The following is a 23,223-nucleotide window of genomic DNA, read 5'->3' as shown; positions in this document are numbered from 1 at the left end:
TGGCCCTTGTTGTTGTTATTAGTTATTGTTGTTATTGCTGTTGTTGTTGTTGTATAGGATGGAGAGAAATTGAGAGAGGAGAGGAAGACAGAAGGGGAGAGAAAGACACATGCATATGTGCTTCACTGCTTGTGAAGCGACCTCCTTGCATGTGGGGAGCTGGGGACTCGAACCAGGATCCTTACAGGGATTCCTGCTCTTCACACCATGTGTGCTTAACCTGCTGCACTACTGCCCACCCCCCAAGACTCAGTTTTAACCTGAGTCTAGTGCCTGGACCCCAGGCTTAACATTCAGCTCAGCATCTTTTCCCTCTTTTTCCTTCCTTAACAAGTCTCCCTTTTCTCCTACTCCCAAAGGAAGAGTCACATTGCATTATGTATTTGTTTTTTAATTTTTTATTTTATAAAATGGAAACACAACCAAGACCATAGAATAAGAGGGGTACAATTCCACACAATTCCCACCACCGGAATTCCATATCCCATCCCCTCCCCAGACAACTTTCCTATTCTTTATCCTTGTCGGAGTATGGACCCAGGATCATTATGAGGTGCAGAAGGTAGAAGGTCTGGTTTCTGTAAGTGCTTCCCCAATGATCATGGGTGTTGACAGGTTGATGGATCCATACTCCCAGTCTGTCTCTTTCTCTTTCCCTAGTGGGGTGGGGCTCTGGGAAAGTAGGGCTCCAGGATATTTTGATGGGGTCCTCTGCCCAGGGAATCCGGTTGTCATCATGGTAGCATCTGGAACCTGGTGGCTGAAAAAGAGTTAAGATATAATCTGAGCACTTAACGAGGTGAGTCACTGCCTGACCCAAGAGTTAAGATATAAAGCAGAACATATTGTTGACTAATTAATCATGAACCTAAAGGCTGGGCTATTGCAGATGAAGTTTTGGGGTCTCCGTTTTGGAAAAAGTTAGTAGGTGTATTTTAGTTATATTCCAAGGGGCCCATGACTTTATTACATTATGTATTTTATAGCCACAGCTCCCTCCTCTTGTCATATTTTTCTCTCCTTCCTTCTCTCCCTCTCCGACCATACTCCCTACCAACTGCAGAACACTTGCAAGTTAAATTTTTCAAAGACTGTTTCTGACAAAGCAGGGGGAATTAGATTTGGTAGAGCTCTTCATAAAAAATTGAAGACACGCTATATTAACATACATTGATTTATTCATAGTGTTTCATTACAAGTGAGTGAGGATCCTGTAATACTAGGAAAGGTTAGAAGAGCAGGAGAGCATGGTATATTATATTGACAGCTCAGTGGAAATTGAGTCGCTTTTGGATTGGATTTGGAGCACAGGAAAGGAATTGGCTAGTAAATAAGGGATGAGTTTTACCTCCCAATGTCTATATATCAATGTGGTTGCCACCAGCTCAGGCAGGAGGACTAGGTATGAATTTCAAAAGATACACAGATGTATCTACGGCATTGCTGGACCAGGCTTAGTTGCCACGGGCAGAGATGTCAGAGCTTCAAACTTATGCTTTGAGAGAAAACTGGAATCCAATTAGACACTGAATGTCAGACTTGCCTCTATTTGCTTAAAAATTCTCCGAGCATCTTAGACTTTGTTCAGTGCTTTCAAGCCTTTTTCCACCCCTAGATTGTTACCCAGGTAGATTCTTGTACTTATAACCCAAGGTGTTCTGTTATCTGCTCTGACTCCTATCATCCCCATGTTCCACTTCAGCTCTCCCCAATGCCTCCTTGAATAACTGATCTTAGTTTAATGTTTCTCAGAAAAAGACCCTGAGAAAAGGATTTCAATGCATGTATATTATTGAAAACTGTAGGAAGCACCAGCAAAAGAGTGAGGGAGTGGTTAAGAAAAACAAACAAAAAAAAATAGAGAGGCTGGTTGGTGGAACACTAGGTTAAACACACACATTACCATGCATAAAGATCACTGTTAAAGGGGGCTGTGTGGTGGTGGTGCACTGTGTTAAGCACACATAGTACAAAGTGCAAGGACCATACAAAGATCTATTTCAGTCTGAACCCCTAGTTCCCCACCTGCAGGAAGTGTCACCTCACAAGCAGTGAAGCAGGTCCTCAGGTGTCTATCTTAATCTTTCCCACTCTATTTTCTCCTCCCCTCTCAATTACTGTCTGTCCTACCCAAAAATCAAAAAGAAAGAAAAATGACTACAGGAGCAGCAGATTCATAGTGTAAGCATGAAGCCCCAGTGATAACCTTGGAGGCAAAAAAATAAATAAATATCACTGTTCAAGTCTCTGAACTCACCTGCAGGGAGATGCTTCATGAGTTGTGAAGCAGGTCTCTCTCTCTCCCTCAGTTTCTCTCTGTCCTATCAAGTAAAATAGAAAGAAGAAAAAAACTGTTAATTAAAAAAAAAAAAGTGTCTGCTGTGAGCGGTGGATTCATTGTGCAGGCACTGAGCCCCAGCAATAACTCTGGTGGTGTTAATAAAAGGGGGGGGGGGCAGTCAACGATGTGTATATATACATATATATAAATATTTTCTTTTATTTTTAATTTTTAAATTTTTTATTTATAAAAAGGAAACATTGACTAAATCATAGGATAAGAGAGGTATAACTCCACACAATTCCCACCACCAGAACTCTGTATCCCATCCCCTTCCCTGATAGCTTTCCTATTCTTTATTCCTCTGGGAGTATGGACCCAAGGTAATTGTGGGATGCAGAAGGTGGAAGGTCTGACTTCTGTAATTACTTCCACATTGAATATGGGCATTGAAAGGTCGATCCATACTCCAGCCTGTCTCTCTTTCCCTAGTGGGGAAGGGCTCTGGGGAAGCGGAGCTCCAGGACACACTGGTGGGTTTGTCAGTCCAGGGAAGTCTGGTCAACATCATGCTAGCATTTGGTACCTGGTGGTTGAAAGGAGAGTTAACATACAAAGGCAAACAAATTGTTGACCAATCATGGACCTAAAGGCTGGAATAGTGCAGATGAAGAGTTGGGGGGTCCTCCATTTTGTAGATAGCTAGTAGGCTTATTTTAGTTGTATTCCAAAGGGCTTGTGGCTATACTAGTGTTATTTTTTTTTTTTTCTACTCAGCCTGAAATCTGATATGCCAGTAGATCCAAGTTATTGTCTGGGGAGATGATGTTATGGCTGGAAAAAGGAGCATAAAGCTGGATCAGAAAAGAGAGTAGCTATAAATATTGTGAACTGTAAGCCCCATCGATTTGATGTGATCTGGGGCCCATAATTAGTTTAGGAGCTTATGTGATCTCTGCATCCTTGTAGATCTGAGGTCACATTCTATGGTCATGAATAGGAACTTTCCCAGCTGCCCCAATATCAGCCCATCTTCCTCAGGTGGAACATAGAGTATGTTGTCCATCCTTCTTTTGGAGGATGGAACATTCTCTACCGTTGTTGATCCAAGTTGAGGGCAAGATCCTATGGGGGCCCACAAAGGGGTCTCTCTATCTGATAGAAATGACCAGTAACAATGGAGTGAGGGATTTATTCAAGGTCTAGGCCCATCATGTCTGTTTGGGAATCTCAGGACTCCTTGATTAGGGCCCCAGCTGAAGAGGTGGCCTGATAGTGACTAAAGAGTCATCCTTAAAGCATGCCAGTCTCTTGCCCTTATTCAACTTTTGCAGTCCTTGCTTTGACAAGGTTACTTTTGGAGTGAGTGAGAGAACTATAATAGGAAATAGGTGAGGAGGGTATCTAAGTCTAAGTAGACACTATTTCATTATGAACTTTATACTGACTCACTACAGACTATTGTGTATTTTTGCTTTCAGGTATATATTTTGCCCTAATTTATAGATATGTGTGAACATATCCTCTATCTTTTGGGATCTGGTCTATATCTAGGTTTTGGGACTTTGTTATGAAGTGAACCTCCTGGAATGGAATTAGAGAATCCTATGAAAAGAAAGGTCTCACCTGAGTAATGAGGTTGAAGGGTTGGCATTCCATGCCTGATGTCTCTGAACACAGTCTGAAGTGTTGGATATATTTTTAAGCCACCTCTTAGAGTAATATGAGAAATTGGATAAACTAAGTACCAATACTCATCAGTCTGGTCACTGGAAGAGCTTATTGCTAAGTGTTTTCTGTGAGCACCCATGAACAGAGTTGTCCATCAAAGGGAGGCAACTTTCCAGCACATTCCTCTGTGAGGGTCTGGAGTGGGCAGTGATCAGCAGACCCATCAAGAATCTGCATAATGGATGTCTCTGCCCAAGCTCTACTTGCAAAAGGCTCAACCCCTCAGATCTGTGTATGCTTCCCTGTGTGGAACCACTCTGCTGCAGGCAAAGTCTAGCTTCTCAACTCAGCATGCAACTTGGATTGCTATGCAGCTACTGAAAGATTTTTTGGGATGGGAAGATAACTTACCTAGGGAGACACCTACTTTTGTTATGCACTTAGCCCACCTTTGAGCCTGGCCAACACAGCACCAGGTGGGGGGGAAGCTTTGGTACTGTGGTATCTGTTCCTCTCTCCTTTGGTCTCCTCCATAGGCCTAGAAGAGTAAAACTCCTGAGAATATGCAGTGGAGTGTGTGTGTGTGTCGGGGGGGGGGGGTCTTTCTTTCTCTAGAATGTTGTGTCCACGCCATAAATAGCAAATGGCTTGTTTCTGAAGTAAAATTGATGTGTCCTTCTTCTGTGGTGATTTGGCCATCCTGTCAAACAAGGGACACAGTGATGTAAACCACCTGTATAATTGATTGCCTCACACCAGAATAGAAGCCCTTGAAGACTGAGCCTGTATTCATTTTTACTCTCTCCGCACTTCCACTCCCTCAACAGTTCTTAGTGCAGGTCCTAGAACACTGTAATTTGCAGAAGATATTAATAAAGAAGCAAATACATGAATGAATGAATGAATGAATTCTTCAATTTATGAATCGTGTATCCAGGCTTGGTAGTGCTTATGAAGTAAAACACACAAGCTTTAGAGTCCCACAACCATGAATTTCATCCTGTGCCAGTGATAGAATATTGAATAAAGATGAGAACATATGATCTAAAGCTCCACACGAAGAAGATTAATATAGAGTGAAAGAACCCAGACACTAAAGAGTACACCCTGTTTTTTAGTCTGTTTCTATCACCTTCAAAACCAAGCAAATCTAGTTCTTGCTGTGGAAATCAGGATAGAGGTCACCCTTGTTGGGTGGGGATAATTTGTGAGATATCTATCAAGCTACACAACACTTTTCTGTGAATATTATGATGTAACACAAGGCTTGTTAAAAATCCCATTTTGGGAAGTCGGGCAGTAGCACAGCGGTTTAAGCACACATGGCGCAAAGCACAATGACTTGCATAAGGGTCCCATTTCAAGTTTCCCAGCTCCCTACCTGCAGGAAAGTAGCTTCACCGGTGGTGAAGCAGGTCTGCAGGTGTCTATCTTTCTTTCCTCTCCTTTGTCCTCCCCTCCTCTCCATTTCTCTCTGTTCTATCCAACAACGATGACATCAAGAACAACAATAATAACTACAACAATAACAACAAAAAACCAAGGGCAACAAAAGGTAAAATAAATAAATATTAAAAAATTAAAAGACAATCAAAAAAATCCCATTTTTGCTGTTTTGATAATGACCTTATTTGGAAGAGTGGTCTTCAAAATGTGATGATCTGTAGGAGCTAATGCCAACTGTTTTGCAAACTGTTTGCAAGCTAATGCAAACTGTTTTGATATTTTCACAGAAATAAGAGCAGAAATTGAAAGTGGACTCTTGGAAAGTTTTAAAATGCCTTGACACTGCGGTGCCATCCATACGTGTGATCAGTGGACATATCTTACTGAAACGTGTAGACCAGTTTGGTTATTGTCAAATTCACATAATATATTATGTGTGCTATAGTCTTTGGATTAGTACAGATCTGCAAGAGGTTACCAAAAACAAAGCTGGGACCTCTGTATAGATAGTTTAGGAAGCACTGATTTAATGCAGGTTGTTTCTAATTGAGCCTTAGTTTCCTCATTATTAAACTGAGAATAACTCCTTAATGCCCCTATTGTTTAGGTGATGGTGAAACAAACCCCATAATGAGTGAAGAAGCATCATAAAGCAAACACTGTTCATGTGGGAGACTGTGAACCAAAATACTATAGTCTGGTTGAATTACAGCAAGTTTTACAGCTCAAGCTTTCCAATTTCAATCTTGCAACAGCTTGTATGTGATTTCACCCTTATTATGTGATAACACAGTGCTTATTCCTGGCTTCAGAGCTACAGTTTGAAGAACACAAAGTGAAGAATTATTTGAGTGATGCACCTGAGTAAAAAGTTGGTGCGAGTCCCCATTCAAGATTCATTTATGAAAATAGTATTTTCAGTCTATGCAAATGATGTTTTCCATTAGTGCCGTCATCACTGACTGGTCTGTTTCAATCATGGGTCACCTTTGCCTTGCCTTCATATCATCACGTGTGATTGGGCTCAATCACATCTTAAACATGCTGTGTGTGTCTGTACATGCTCTAGGACCCAGCGTCCCATAGCCTTCCTATTCTGGTTTTAATTAGACTTGTTTATTTTTTTTTCTTGCTATGTTCATCAAATTCCATGGTCTAGATTTGTAACTAGCTTTCTAGGTAGTTCTTCATGGTTAATGGCATTCTTAGCCTTGGTCACTGCATTTTATAGCTGCACTATCTAGTATGATGACCACTAGCCATAAGAGCCATCACACTTCCAAAACATGGTTAGTCCAAATGGATATGTACTTTGAAGGTGAAATGCATGCAAGCTTTCCCAGACTGCCAATGGAAAACAGAATATGAAATGCCCCATAACTTTTTTTATGTTGACTACACCCTGCAATGATAATATTGTACATATGTTGCATTCAACAGGATATATTATCAAAATTAATCATACAGTCTGTTTCCCTTTTAATGTCACTGTTAGAAAATTTTTTAAAAGTATGTATGTGGGAGTCCGGCTGTAGCGCAGCGGGTTAAGCGCAGGTGGCTCAAAGCACAAGGACCGGCATAAGGATCCCGGTTCGAACCCCGGCTCCCCACCTGCAGGGGAGTCGCTTCACAGGCGGTGAAGCAGGTCTGCAGGTGTCTATCTTTCTCTCCTCCTCTCTGTCTTCCCCTCCTCTCTCCATTTCTCTCTGTCCTATCCAACAACAACAACAACAACAATAATAACTACAACAATAAAACAACAAGGGCAACAAAAGGGAATAAATAAATTAAATAAATATAAAAAATTTTTTTTAAAAAAGTATGTATGTGGCTTGAATTACTTTTCTATTGGACAATGATATTCCTGAACATCAGCGATGGAATATTCAGACTGGGGCAATCTGTAAAGTGAATAGCAATAGCAGAACTTGGTGGAATAGCACACATGCCTTTTCCTCCCTGCTCCCTGCTTGCCTTTCCTTCAATTGAGCTCCATAGGTGAAATATTTATTTACTTGTTTGTTTGTTGACTTATGCAGATCAACTACAAGGCTGTTGGCTCCCTGGACCCCAGTGCCGATCTCTCCAGCCAGCGGGGGAAAATATTCAAGCTCAGGAATGAAACACACCACCTGTTTGTGGGTCTTTATCCAGGAACCACCTACTCCTTCACTATCAAAGCCAGCACAACGAAGGGCTTTGGGCCCCCAGTCACCACTAGGATTGCCACCAAAATTTCAGGTATCTTTTTGAGAAAAGGGAAAGACTATTGTTATTATTTATCCATTCCTAATTTTTTCTGGAAGTAAAGAGAGCAGGGATAACTGTGATTATGTGGTATTGGAGAAATTAGGATGATACAATCCCTTATGTGTTAGGTTTTAAAAAAACGTACTCCACAAACTTTCAAATATATTAAAAATACATTAGAAATACAAGCCTAGAGGAAATGCTGAGTGATTCACCAAATAATTTACCATCAAGTTGCATTAAATAGTACATTTTTCTCATACAAATTGATATACAAAGATATGATTTGTTTTCAGGACCATTCCTTTTGGCAGTACAAAGCATAGAAAATTCCCATGAAATTTCTGAGACTGAATGAATGAGTGAGTGAGTGAGTGAGTGACTGACTGACTGACTGACTGACTGTTACAGAGCCATGGAAGACAATATATTATCTATGACAACCAGTAGGACCCAGTCACTCCACCAAAGTCAGCATCAAGACAGAATTATCTCAGAACCCTCTTGAAAATTTACATTTTCCAGGATACCGCCACAGTTCTTCTCTGCATACATCCATATTTTACATAGATATAGTCTCAGAATGTGTTTTGTAGCTTAATATTTTTTACTTATCCTCACCATAAGCATTTCACTTCTTGCTACATTACTTTCATTATAATGTTCTGCCAAGTGGATAGATGTAATTTAATTAAACATTCCCTTGTGATTGGATATATTTGGTGCTTCCATGTTTTTATAAAATTGTACTTCTATAAACATGTTACAACATTAAGCTTATTTCATTAGTTTGTATTATAATGTTGGGATTAAATTCCAGAAACTGAAATTTTGAATTAAAAGGGATGTGAGTTTTAATAGCTCTTAATACAAATGACTAAATTATCTTCCCAAGAGATTAGATTAAGGGATGCTCTCATAAAAAAAAAAAAAAGGAAGAACTAGTCAATCACTGTCATAATTTACATTTTGAAATCTGTTTAACCAAATTGACTCTGCTTTCACATCTTTGTTAATTACTTATAGTTACTGCATGTATCTATCTATGTGGTGTGGTACTTTTTGGTTCATGTGAGTTACAGGCCAGATTACTGCTACCTTTCCCTTGACTCTTCAGCACTTTGAAGGCACCTGTGGGTATATGGAAGTCAGGGACTCCTTTGCCAATAATCTGGAGTGCCACCCTTATGATCAATATGAGTGCCTTCCAGGATGGCAGTAAACAGAGGAGGCAAATGGAGTTTGGGTCCTATACTAAGTTCACTTCTATTATTTGTCTAGCTCCTTCGATGCCTGAGTATGACACAGACACGCCATTAAATGAAACTGATACAACCATCACAGTGATGCTGAAGCCTGCACAATCACGGGGAGCCCCTGTCAGGTAAGGAGGGTGCTTCATATATTGTCAGCTTTCTTTCTCTGCATCATGAATGCCTGTTTTTGCTTTCATATCTTTGGCAATGTCCATAGACTAGTGTGGTCAGGAATGTGATTTCCTGAAAGAGGAAGATTGCTTGCCCCAAATACAGTACTGAGGGATTACTAATTTGGGTTACACTCAGGATGTTAATACTGGTTCATAAAAATCAGGGTAATAGGACTTAAGGAGGGTGGATGCACAGAGAATTTTCTGGAGCATAACTACAGTAAATCCACTTAGTAAATTTGGAAACCTAAAGACACAGTCTCCTGGCAAGATCTACTTTCCAATTTTGACTGTCATTACCAGACAGGTAGACAGATTTGCTAAATTCTACAAACAACTTGTTTAAAGATTATGAATGGGATAAGATCTCTGCTCTGGCCCAATTTAGAGGTTTTTTTTTTTTTTTCATGTTGGTGTACTTTTTTATTGTTAGGGGAATTAAAGGTTTACAGTAAATATTTTCTGGTGTATATGTAAAAATTCTCGGTTTGCTGCAAAACACTCTCAGCTGCAGCCTAGGTCCTTCTCCGTTGTCATGCACCAAGACCTGAAAGCCTAGGGACTCATAGTCAAAGTCAAGTTGCTGATTTTGACAATAAATGGTTGGGGTTCAGAAACAGACTTGTGATCCAGAAGCATCTAAGTAGCTGACCCAATACAGGCCAGTGAGTTCATGGCTATTAGGGCATTGCTTTTAAAATATGCTATACTTTTCACAACAACAGCATCATCTATGCTGATAACTGGCTCTGTTTAGACATCGAGGAACAGATAGTCCTTTGAAATGAAGCAGAATGCCAAGGAAGGGATATGTGCTAACAATGGGACAGGGCACAAGAGTAAAAACTCACCTGTTCATTTTCCAGAAACCATCTTGTGAGTATTCTGCTTATCTGCATGAGATATTTTAGTGAATAAGTCATTTTCTAAGGAAAGTCAAACTCTAGTTGGGGGGACAGAATATGAAAGCATAATCACAATACAGTACATGCTTATAGAGGTATGAATTGTTCATTAGGAGAGTCCAGGGAAGAGAATTTCCTGAGGAGATGATGCAGAACAATATGTTAAATATTTGTATTTTGCCATGTAGATTGTCTTAGAACTATTGTACTTGTGATGAGCCAAAGCAGATGGTGACTGTCAAGTCAAATCATTATTGGCTTTTTGTTCCTATTACTCATCTGCAACATTTGACATTTAATTCTATTCACACACTCATTTCAAAGCTCTTATCTCTTTCATATAGCAACATTTGTTGATCAGTATTTCAAAACCTAAGAAAAATTTTCTCACATGGCTAAAGTATAGCTCAGGAAATAGAAGCAGCTTGTCCAATGGTTCATGAAAGTTAGTGGATAACCTTGAAGCATAAATTAAATCTGATCCAAAATCTTTAAATAGTATACTCAGAGATCTCCTTTCTTTGATGCAAAACTGGCTTTCTGGGTAGCCCACAGTGGTTGTGGAAAAGATGTGAGTTGACAGTGAACCTTTGTGACTTGGGCAAGATACTAGAGTTCTCTGAACCTCAGTTTTCCTTATCTGGAATATCTGCACAGTAGCTGTTTCACAGAAGCTGGATAAAACATAGATGCCCCAAAGAGAGGCAAGCTGCCAGAGAGTTAGTTCCTTTGTTAGCTTTGCTTCTCTGTGGAATCTAGGAGGTTTTGTTCAGATTTGAAAAATCTATCCCACTGTAGGGTCACAGTGTCTCCCATGTCCTTCTTGTTCCAATTTCAAAAGCCTTTAGAGCCCCTTGTTCCATGCTAGAAGCTAAGTACCTTTTGTTTTTTCCTCCAGGGTTATCGCTGGGGCTCTGTGCCTGCACTATGAATATACTGCTCCTTTCCCATTTTGTGGCCCATTGTTGCCCTTGTTGTTATTGTTTCCATTGCTGTTATTGTTGGATAGGACAGAGAGAAATTAAGAGAGAAGGGAAAGACAGAGAGCTGGCAAGAAAGACACCTGCTGACCTGCTTCACCACTTGTGAAGTGACCCCCCCCCCCCCAGGTGGGAAGCTGGGGCTTGAACGGGGATCCTTCCACTGGTCCTTGTGCTTCATGCCATGTGCACTTAATTTGCTGCACTACTACTGGCCAGCCCCCAGTACTTTTTTTTTTTTTTTCTGTACGGTGAATCAGTTTATATGTCTATGAACTTCTGAGAACTCACTGAAGATAGCTGAACACAGATCACAGTAATTATCACCTCATTTTACTGGGATAACACTACTATGTTCTGAGAATTTAACTAACCCATGAGTAGTTAATATCTCCCAATTAGAAATGAGAAAACTGGGAGTTGGGCAGTAGTGCAGTGGGTTAAGCGCACATGGCGCAAAGCACAAAGGCTGAAGGGTCCTGGTTTGAGCCCCCAGCCCCTCACCTGCAGGGGAGTCCCTTCACAGGTGGTGAAGCAAGTCTGTATGTGTCTATCTTTCTCTCCCCCTCTCTGTCTTCCCCTATTCTCTTCATTTCTCTCGGTCCTATCTAACAATGACGACATCAGTAACAACAACAATAATAAATACAACAACAACAAAAAGACGACAAGGGAAACAAAAGGGAAAATAAATAAAATTTTTTAAAAAATTAAAAAAAAAGAAATGAGAAAACTAAAATCCAAGGCCACAGATCTGGTACATGATAAAGCTCTGACTACCATCTGTAGCTGACTGACACTGGACAGAAGGATTCCCTGTGCCACACAAATGAATGGTCTTGGGAAACTTTGTCCCTTTCTCATAAAGAGAAGCCCCTTGCTTATATCCCCCCCAGGTCCATGCACTCTTGCTTGGCATGTCTGGTTGGTAAGCTCATATATCCTAAGATGATAGTAAATCTAGAGGTAGCAATGGAAATACTCCCCATAGCAGAGAAAAATGACAGTTGACAGAGAGAGGAAAGACTCAGAGACTTGAGAAGTGAGATCTAAATGCTATACTCTCTCACCGGGACTGGGGTTCATTAGTTGTTTCTGGTTTACACATACAAATAAAAACATGTAGCATTAAGCTCTATGCCTTCAAGTTAAAAGAGCCTGCTAGCTTCCATTTAATAAGTATGCCCTGCTATATGCAGCCATATACAAAACACTTTGTGTCCTCTCAACATTAAATTAATAGTCTTCCCATTTTTCAGAAATAGAACCCGAGTTAAATAGAAGCTAAATGAGTTGACCCAGGCCACAAAATAAGTAAGTGTGCAAGCAGAATTTAAACTCAGTTCAGCTGCCTCTAAGCCAACATTCATTTCACTATACTACACCACTTCCCTAGAAGAAAGTTGTGAGTGATATATTTTGGTGACATTTCCGCCACGAAAAAAAAAAAAAGATTTAAATAAATGTCACTGCTCAAAGGGGCAATGCTTGGTGTCTGGAAATGTCTGACTGCTTTTCTTTCCAAGACTCTAGATCACTGGGGGTGGGGCCACACTCAGTTACTGGAATTATTTCCCACTGTTGTGTGGGCACTTGCCAAGAGGGAGGAGAGATTAACCACGTCCACATTCAATGAATGGCTGCAGTGGCAATACCTATTAATTTCAGTTTAACCCTTTTACATTTTGAATTCTGGGCAGTCAAATGCCCATGTGGGAAGCAGTTGGCATTTTTTTTTCAAAATATACTTACTGAGCACTTGCTCCATTCCATAACTAGCTAAGCAATAGCGGTATAGCATGAAACAAAAGATATACCTGTCCTCTTGAGACTTCTCATTATGTGTGTGACTGAGAATTTAGGACATAGTGAAAGTATGCAAAAAAGAAAAAAAAATCCAAAACTACAAAACAAATTAATATGAAGCAAGGAAGGCCTACTGATTGAGAGAAGGAGTAGACTTCTGAAGAGATGAGCACTGTGCAAGCAGTTGGACAGATGTGAAGTCTCATAGACTGGGGGAACCTGGGGACATGGAGAAAACAACAAGCAATTCTAACCACAGTGCAAAATAGCCTGCTAGATGCATCTGGTTCAGAGCACATGGAGTTACACTGATAATTGATAGCTCCTTTTAAAAACTATTGTAAGTTTATTTTATTGGCTAGAGACAGAATTGGAGATGGGTGGGAGTCACTTGATCATCATGCACCAGGTGTGTAAGCTGGATGCAAACTACCACTTTGTCTCAGAGGAAAAAGCTGGAATCTAAGATGTTTGGCCCAAGGTCGCAGAGCTCATTACACACTGAACCAAAACATGGACCTAGACTTCTGCCTCTGGATTTGTTGTTACCCCAGATCCTCCTGAGTGCCCCATGCCTGGGCTGTGAAATGATGACTGGGTAACTTTGGTGGGGATACAGTAGAGTGAACCTCCATCAGAAAAAGGAGGATTAGGCAAGAGGACTTTCAGAAGCTTTCTAACTCTGAGTTGTGTTGACCAAATCTATAATCTTTTTTTCTCTCTCTCTCTCTCCCCCTCTCCCCCTCCTTCCTCCATCTCTCCCTTTCTCCCTCTCTCCCTCTCCCCCCTCCCTCTCTCTCTTTAAATTTCTTTTAAATTTCTTTATTGGGGGAATTAATGTTTTACAACTGACAGTAAATACAATAGTTTGTACATGCATAACATTTCCCAGTTTCCACATAACAATTGAACCCCCACTAGATCCTCTGCCATCATATTTTTTGTTTGTTTGGTTTTTTTTAATTTCTTTATTGGGGAATTAATGTTTTACATTCAACAGTAAATACAATAGTTTGTACATTCATAACATTTCTCAGTTGTGTGTGTTGATTTTATTTTTATTTATTTTTTTTCTGTGTGTTGATTTTTGACAAGAGAGTGTTGCCTCTTCTCAAACAGACTCCTCCCTTACCACTCCTCACTAGGACCCACCCAGGATGGCCATCTGCCAGAAGAGCTCTGACCCTGGCTAAGCAAATCTCTCACCCCTGCTCTGTTCTTTACTGCCCCTCTGAAAACAAACAGGTCGGACTCTGTCTGATAGAATTGTGCAGTCAGGGGTACAAGTAGGCAAACAGGAAGGATTGAGGACTACCATTCAGGGCTTCTGTATGTATCCTCATCCCGTCAGCCAAACTTTCTCAGCAGCCTGGCCTATTTTTCTAATACTCCACAATGGAGATTTATTACTTTTGCATTGCTTTCCCCAGGCCTTCAAAGATTTATTGGTTTTTAAGTGACAGAATCCCAGAATTGCTTAAAAGATCAATCAAATAGTGACTTGAATCTAATATTCAGTTCTGACTCAAACACACCGAGGCTTCTTCTCCCACGCCCCACCTGTCATGCTGATGTATCTGTAGTAACCTTCATCAGAAAGTAACTTGACCATGAATTAATCACCATAATGCAATCCCTGAAAGGAGATTGAGAAGCAAAGCCCCCCCCCCCCCCCCCAGTCTAGAGCAGACAGACTCTTCCAGATCCTCAGAAAACTTCCTTGGAGATTTTCTCCTTTTGCTTTCTCTGTATTCCCAGCCAGCACCTGGACACAAAACTTTACGATGAGCTTTGGAATTCTTTCTTCTGTCCCTCTGCCTCTTCACTTCACTGCCCTAGGTGGCCAAAGGTGCCTTGCTGCTTGCCTCCTGTCAACTTCCCCTTCCTTCAACCCAACCCCTCCATGCTGCTAGCATGACCCTTTATAAGCCCAAAATAGATATAAACTCCCTGCTTAAAATTCCAAAAAGGATCACTGATTCTCTGCCACATTAAGTTCAAGCTTCTTAGCATGAAATTCAAGATCTGTCAAAATCTAACCTTAATTTCCTTCTCTCATTTTATTTCTGTTCACTTGGTACCCTTTCCAACTTTATTTAACAAATGTCCTGGGTGTTTCCTTCACCTCTCTTTCCTGGTATTTTAATTGTGTTATACACTGGTTAGTATATCTCCTATTTATCATCCTTGCATACACCTTGTTAGACATTGAGTGTCAAGCAATCAGGGTACTTCCTACAAATTGACCCTCTTACCCCAAGACAATTCCTGTCATCTAGCAGATAGTATAAAATCATAATCAATTCATAAATTTAGCAAATTTGCTTTTCACAACTGGTAGATCCCAGATACTTTGGTTATAGCAGTGCATGTCACAGGGTTTGCCTTCCCCTGCCTTCTACTCTATAAAAGTTCTCTCCAGTGAAATTTCCTGCAAGTATGTAAGTATTCTATATCTGCATTGTCTTGTTTAGTTGCCACTAACCATATATGGACACTGAATTGCAGTGAGGAACCAAGTTTTTAACTAACTTAATTTCAGAAGATAGTTCAGCCAATAAGAGTTACCAACATATATATCTGAGGTCCCAGAGATCACAGGTTCAACACTTGGCACCACCTTATGCCAGAGATGAACAGTGTTCTGGTGTCTCCCCCTCTCTGCATCTTCCCCTTTCATTCTCCAACATAATAAATAAATCTTTAATAAATTAAGTTAAATTCGGATCCATACTCCCAGAGAGATAGAGAGTGGGAAGGCTATCAGGGGAGGGGGTGGGATGTGGAGATCGGGTTATGGGAATTATACGGAATCGTACCCCTCTTATTCTATGGTTTTGTTAATGTCTCCTTTCTTAAATAAATAAAAAAAGAGACTGACACCCCCCAAAAATTACGTTAAATTCAATTCAATTTATGGATCCATATGAACATTGACTGACATGTTGAATAGTACAAATCTATAAGGAAAAGGGTTAGTAAGAGAAAAATTGCTGATTATACTGTGTACTTGGTCAAAGGTTTCTGTGAGTTCATTGCAGAGGCATCTGTCAGTAGCCTGGTGGAATTAGATGAAAAAAAAAAAACGCTTTCTGGAGGCATTTTCATGGTCTAAGATTTGCTCATAAAGGGAAATTAGCTTAGTAAAAAAAAGTATGACCCAGAAGAAGCAGCATTTGCAGGTGACTAGGTAAAGGAAGGTACATGGCATGACCAAGGACTCACAGGAGGTTGGGTAGAGATAAAGAGAAGGGCAAAGAACAGAAAGAATCTAGGTAAAGAAAGGCTACATTTTGGATTTAGACTTAGTTTTGAAGTGTGTGTGTGTGTGTGTGTGTGTGTGTGTGTGTGTGTGTAGGGCACATTTGTCAGGCAATTGCCTAAGTTTTGTCTTACTCTGAGTGTCCTATTCTAGTCTGTGCCATTCTCTCTACCAATCATGTCAACCTCTACCTCCCCAATGTCCAGTTCAAATTTTTTTATGGGACCATTCCTTCCCCTGCATGAAAATGAATCAGTTCCTCCTGGTGCCTTTACTTTGCACTATTACCTTGTATGGACATGTACTGTGAGTCTGTTTCAAAATCTGACTCCCTGAGGACAGGGCTTGGGACCCTGAGGTGATACGTGACTCGAAGCCCAATATCTTTTATGTTCTCTCTGCTGCAACAGACTTGTCAGCTGGATACAATGGAACTGAAGAGGTTCCTGGAATCAGATCCAACCTTGTGCAGTTGATTCACTGGGTGGCCTTGGTACAATGGTTTAATTTCTCCAAACCTCAGCCTGCTTGTTGATAACCTGGAAATGTTTGTATCACATATAGTTTTGAAGATCAAATAAGCTAATATATGTAAGGTATAATTATTAGTTGTTCAAAGTATGCCTTAAGTTAGCCAAGCTATTGAGACAAGAACTGGCTATCTACCTTTGGTAGACATAAGTGGGATTTGTCCTCTGAGCCCTGATGTAAGCTAACACCTGTTTACTGGGTACTCTGTAACATCATAACATCTAACATTTATCTACATGCAAAGTACTGGTCAATATGTGGCAAATCAGAGAATGTGCACTTATCTCCAAGAATGTTGAAAACTCTTCAAATTAATATTATCTTCAAAATAAATCCTCAAATTTAAGCACCTTTCAGAGACAGTGCTCTCAACTTGAAGGAAACACAGCTTAATGCTGTGAAATCAAAACAAAGCAGATTCAGAGTCCCCTTAGGAAGAGGCACAGAGATTCAGATGGTTTTCTTAACTGAAACCTTAAGAATACTGGGAATCAGAACAGATTCACAGAGTCAAAACCACACAGAAGATGTGAGATCTAGGATTCTAGGAGATGAGTCAGGCTTATCTGTGGACTCGCGTATTTATCAGTTCATTAGCTTGTTCAGTAAATATTTAATTTGGATTTGAGTAAATAACCATGTGCCAGACACTGCACTGTGCACTAGCAATCCAGAAATGAACAAAATAGGACCCCAGGCAGCTGACATCCTAATGGCAGCGATAGTTCTGCACAAATGGTGTCACAGACACTAATGACAGGCTGCTCTCAATTATAGATGGTTCTGACTAGATGTTCATCCCCTGCCTTCTCTGATTTCAGTTATAACAGTGCTGGACAGTTCCATGGGTAGTTACAAGACACTATGCTTACTATTGTTATTGTTGTTATTATTTACTATAATGCTTTCTAGAAAGCCTTATGGATCTTATTTAATGTCAGCAGGCTGATGTAGCTCAGAAATGCCAAGGATTTAATGCAGCAGGGATAACTGTCGACAGGGCATCCTTCCCTGCCCTACCTTCTATCTTTTAGGTGGGTCACTCAGAGGTGGATGCCACACAATTCCTCAGGCATTCTCATTAGTATCAAGCATCAGGTGCCTATAATGAGAACCATCTGTCAATGAACACGTTAGTAATTTTACTTCTGTGTCTCCCTGTTTGCTATCATGAAGGGGATATGCCCAGACTTTGGAAATGGGTGGGGGCAGGAGATGATGTTAGAGAAAATGAAAGGAGGTCAGAAGGGTAGCAGCAGAGAGAAGGTGCAAGGGAGAGTGGCACTTGACGAGATTAGATATGAAAGGAACAGATAATGCAGGGCTCCGCTATGACTGTAGTGAGGAGTTCCAGACTCATAGCTATGAAGAGTCAAACAAATCACTTTAAGCTACTAAATGACATGATTCTTCTTTGTAAAAGGCTCTTCTGGCATCAGTAGAGACAACTAATCAGAAAGTACAAGGGTGCTTCAGAGGGGCCCTTAGGTATAGTCAAGGGTAGACATAGGCAGGGTGGTTTTTTGAGCCCTACTGTAAGCTGATACAGGCCTTCTGGTTTGACTCTAACATCAGGAAAGAGCTGCTGCATGCAAAGCATTGATTGTTGTGTGATATGCCTTGGGATGTGCATCTATCTTTAGGGTGTTACAAGAGCCTCAAAACAGACCTTTAACTTTGAGCACGTTTCTGGAACACCCAGTCAAGCAGATGAGAAATGGAGGTGACACTGGATAGAATTTTATTATGGAAAGAAGAGTTTAAGGAAAGAAAAAGAACAAGCTTTGGTAATATCTTCTCTTTGGAGCAGGGTGATGGTTACGAAGGAAAAGAGAAGAGTTCAGGGAGACTCTTAGGTTCTGACCTGGTTGCTTAAAGGTTGGATAATGTCATTCTCTGAGCCAAGGGATGCTGAAAGGTGGAAAAGTCTTCAAGGAAACATTTTTTTCAAGAGAGATCAACGATGGTGAAGGTGGTTCAGAACAAGACAGAGGAATTAGAAACCCAGTGGGGTAAAGACAAGTTGGGATTTGTCAAACCCAGGTGAGTGCTTGGGTCTCAAAAGGACCTCTTCAGTGCTCAGCCAAGGTATAGATCACTCATGGCTGTAAGGGAGTCAGAGTTTACTGGCTAGCTGAGTCACACATGTTTAGGTCCAGGAGAAGTGGCCATGGTGGGCACCTTGAGCAGCCTCAGCCAAGATGTGTTTGACCAGGAGAAGAGCAACAGACAAAGAGCAGACTTCCAGCTGGCTGTGTTTTTGAGTCTATTCAGTCCTCCTACAATGCTTTGTACATTTGCACAGACCAGATCCAGCCACTCTAATGAAATCTATCTCAATTCCTCTGTCATAGTTAATTTTAAAAAAATAAGGGAAATAATAGCTTACAGGAGTGGTGAATTCATTAGTGTAAGTACCAAGCTCCAGCAATAACCATGGTGGTAAGAGAGAGAGAGAGAGAGAGAGAGAGAGAGAGAGAGAGAGAGAGAGAAAGAGAGGAGAGGAAGAAGAACAAGAAGGAGGAGGAGGAGGAGGAGGAGGAGGGAAAGGAAGAGGAGAGGAAAGGAAAAGGAAAAATCAAGTTGATTCAGTATCATGAGAATTGGATGACTATGGTATCAACAAAAGTGCTTGAAATTGGACCTTGTTTTTTTTAAAAAAAAAAAAATGCTTTGAAGGTAAAACGGTAGATAATGGAAGTTTTTTTTTTCTTCATTTGGCTTAATTTTTTTATTAGTGATTTAATAATGATCAGCAAGACCATAGGATAAAAAGGGTACAATTCCATACAATCTCCACCACCAGAGTTCTGTATCCCATCCCCTCCATTTGAAGCTTTCTGATTCTTTAACGCTCTGGAAGTAGGGACCCTGGGTCATTATGGGGTGCAGAAGAAGGTGGAAGGTCTGGCTTTTGTAATTGCTTCTCCACTGGACATGGGAATTGACATGTGGATCTATACCCCCAGTCTGCTTCTATCTTTCCCTAGTGTGGCAGGGTTCTGGAGAGGTGGGTATCACCTCTCCTATATATCTCCAGGATACATTGGTGAGGTCATCTGTCCAGGGAAGTCTGGTTGGCATCATGGTAGCATGTGCAACTTGATGGTTGAAAAACATTAAGATATAAGGCAGAACAACTTGTTTAATAATCAGGAATCTAAAGTTAAGAATATAGATTTGGGGTCTTCATGTTGGAAGAAGCCAGGAAATCTATTTTAGGTATATTCCAAGGATGCCATGACTTTACTAATTTTTGCCTGAGCCCTATAGCTAACATGGAGGTTGGTTGAAATTATTGTCTGGGGAGATGGTGTCAGAGTTGGAAATAGGACTAGAAAGCTGGATCATGGCAGAGAGTAGCTCCCAAATATGGGAAAAGAATATAAATACCATTAATATTAATAATGATGGAGACTTTGAGGACCATATCACTGCTACTGAAGAATCTGTGTTCAAGTTGTAAACCAGTGAGAACCTAAAATAAGCAGGAAGTGGTGTCAGAGGAAGACAATCAGAGGTTAAGGTTTCAGTGTCAGAATTCTGCTATAGAAGAAGAATGTGGGCCCAGTATTGGCAGTGGCAGTGCTTGGATAATAGATTTAAAGTGAAGTTCCTTGCAGTCAAGCATTTCAATAAACAAAAGAGGCTAACCTATGAATGGAAGAACAGTGTAAGTGCATGTGATCTTTATAATACTAATGTCCCCACTCTGGGAATTAACAGTGATTCTGCAAAGATGCCTCTTCCGGGGTTATTTTCCTCAACTTTTTTTTTTCCTGCTGACTTCAACTTCTCATACTGTTCTGAGCCAGGTGACAGATGGTTTGTATCACAGCTTTATCTCAGATCTTGCACAGCTGATAACTGATGGCTCGCAGTCTCTCTGTCTGTAAATGCTCAAGGGTCAGACTTTCAAGTCAGCCTCCATCAAGTGCATTTCTATAGCTTGGTCTATTGATGTTCTTCTGAGCTAGAGTGTGGATCTGTGCCCAAGGGGGGTTGCTCTCTTCCAAAAAGCATTCTGCCTACTCCAGCTCTCTGTGGCTACTCAGAGAATTGATTTCTCTCAGCAGTGAATGAGGTGAGCCCAAAAGCCTGATTTTGGGGAGGGAAAGAATGGCTTAAAGGTTAGTCTCTGCCACTAAGCAGGAGAACTTTATACTTCCCCCTTTCATAATGCAATCCATTCTTTTGTATCTGGCAATGGGGTTTTGCTGTTTAGTTAGTAAATTTCCTCTTGGATATAAGCTCATTAGGCAATTTATACAGATTATCAATGCAAAACAGTAAGGATTTATCATTAGGGTACGGGTGAGCCTAATAGCTCCAGTACCACAAGAGAGAGTCAAGGACACGATCTTAGACCTGTACTGTCTAATGTAGTAATCACAGTTAATTAAGACTATTTAAATTTAAATTACTTTGAATTAAATCAAAATGTGCCATCATTGAACTTGCCACATTTCAGGTACTCAATGGCCACATGTGGTTAGTGGCTGGGGTGCTGAACATTATTGCCAGCATCACAGAAAATTTTATTTTACTACATCGGTAAAAAGAAGTTTCTGACTGGGTTTGGTTTCAAAGGAGGCTATAAATACAGTGATTTAATGTTAGAGGTAAGGACCAGAAATTCTGTAGTGTAAGATGAGAAATATGATGGGGGTTTTAAAATAAGTATCAGATATAAATGCAAAAAGTCACAGAAGGATGACTGATTGGCTTCCTGTTGAGACCCTATATCACCATCACTGAGAATAAAATCTGTAAAACTCAGGTTTTCAGATATAAGTGAATAGCAAAATCAACTGGAGAACTAGTGAATGTATAGATTACTGTCCATTCCCAGGGGAATTGAGGTGGGGGCTGAGAATGTATATTTTTAACAAACTCTCAGATGTTGATGATCCTAGTAGAGCATTCTAGTAGATCCTGGTTTAGCTATTAGATTAATTCTATTTAAAAATAAAGTATCCTATACAGAAAACTAAATATATATATATATATATATATATATATATATATATATATATATACTTAGTTATATATATGGTGCTAATACTTATAGTTCTTATGATATGGGGAAGCTTTTTTTTTTTTCCCCCTGTGGAGTCACCCTGTTGGTTGTATGGCTTTTGGAGCTTTTTTTTCATTAAATAATTTTATTGTAGTTTTTATTTATTTACTATTGAATAGAGACAAGAGAAATTGATAGGGGAAGAATAGGGAGGGAGGGAAAAGACAGAGACACCTGCCATCTTGATTTGGTATTCATGGAGCTTTCCCTCTGCAGGTAGGGACCAGGGGCTTGAACCTGGGTTCTTGAGCACTGTAATGTTAACTAGGTGCACCAACACCTTGCCCCACTTTTGGAGCTCTTTTGATACATTTTAGTGTGTGTTTAAGCAAGAGAATAATTAGATTTAAAAGTTGTACTAGGATTTCTGCTAGCTGATTCTGATATTTTTGACCTCATGGGGGCTAACAGGTACTCTTGTGTTCTTTTTCTTCAAATATTTTTCTTTATTTTTATGTTATTGGATCAAGACAGAAAAATTTAGAGGGGGAAGGAAGGTAGAGAGGGAAAGAGAAAAAGAGACACCTGCAGGGAGTCCGGCTGTAGTGCAGTGGGTTAAGCGCAGGTGGTGCAAAGTGCAAGGACCAGCAGAAGGATCCCGGTTCGAGCCCCCAGCTCCCCACCTGCAGGGGAGTCGCTTCACAGGTGGTGAAGCAGGTCTGCAGGTGTCTATCTTTCTCTCCCCCTCTCTGTCTTCCCTTTCTCTCTCCATTTCTCTCTTTCCTATCCAACAATGATATCAATAACAACAATAATAACTACAACAACAATAAAAAACAATAAGGGAAACAAAAAGGGAAAAAAAATTTTAAAAAAGAGACACCTGCAGCATGCCCTTTGATGCTTCCCTTTGCAGGTGGGGACTCGGGGTTTGACCCCAGGTCCTTATGCATGGAAACATGTGCACTCAACCATCAAGTGTGTCACTGTCCCTCCCCTGTTTTCTGACGATAATGACTAGTATCTAAAATAATTCATTCTGTGTTGTTGCATTCCAGTACCATATCTGAATATATATATATATATATCACTTCTATGCAGATATCAGGGCTCAAGTAGAAGATAGATGCCTGGCTAAACTTAGCATTGGGATCTGAACAAATCTGTATTCTTTTGTGAAAGGTTAGAGCAGCCTGGGAGAAAGAAATCCATTTCCAACTTTCACTCTATAAAAAAGTTCCATATTTTCTTAGATCAGACAAAATATACTGAGTGCCAAAATGCTACCGTAATATGGGTGCGTCACTCAGCTGAGTTGGAATCTGTATGCATTGTCCCCCCAGGCCAGTTTTGATTATGTTCTTTTTCCTTTTATTGCAGTCAGCAAATCTGAATTTGCTATTGTGGGGAGAGCAGGACGAAGAGGGGAAAAAAAATGAAGGTTTTTAACCTTCAGAAAGTTCATAGGTGCAGTCTGAATAAGCACAAAAACTTTCAGTGTGCCTCTGAATTCCTTGAATTTGCAGAACTGCTTAGAATCCCAGGAGAACTACCTTGCACATAGGATTCAGGGCCTGCTTTGTAGCTAACAGGAAAAGCTGAAATTATGAGAGAAGAGCAAAATTAGAGAAAGTTAGAAAAA

The 23,223-nt window shown here is 40.4% G+C and overlaps 1 protein-coding gene across 11 annotated transcripts in view; it reads left to right on the top strand.

Moving 5' to 3' along the window:
* The window catches only part of PTPRT (protein tyrosine phosphatase receptor type T), a 1,549,072-nt gene that overhangs the window by 1,140,341 nt on the left and 385,508 nt on the right, over positions 1-23,223 (top strand). For all 11 annotated transcript variants that reach the window (XM_060190244.1, XM_060190260.1, XM_060190255.1 and 8 more), the window contains exons 10-11: positions 7,438-7,639; positions 8,930-9,032. In XM_060190244.1, coding sequence (XP_060046227.1) covers positions 7,438-7,639; positions 8,930-9,032 — 305 coding nt within the window. The remainder of the gene's footprint in view (positions 1-7,437; positions 7,640-8,929; positions 9,033-23,223) is intronic.

Source organism: Erinaceus europaeus, chromosome 1 (assembly GCF_950295315.1).
Source record: "Erinaceus europaeus chromosome 1, mEriEur2.1, whole genome shotgun sequence".
NCBI lineage: Eukaryota > Metazoa > Chordata > Mammalia > Eulipotyphla > Erinaceidae > Erinaceus > Erinaceus europaeus.
The sequence above is the reverse complement of the archived record's forward strand: the minus strand, read 5'-3'. Positions and strand labels throughout refer to the sequence as shown.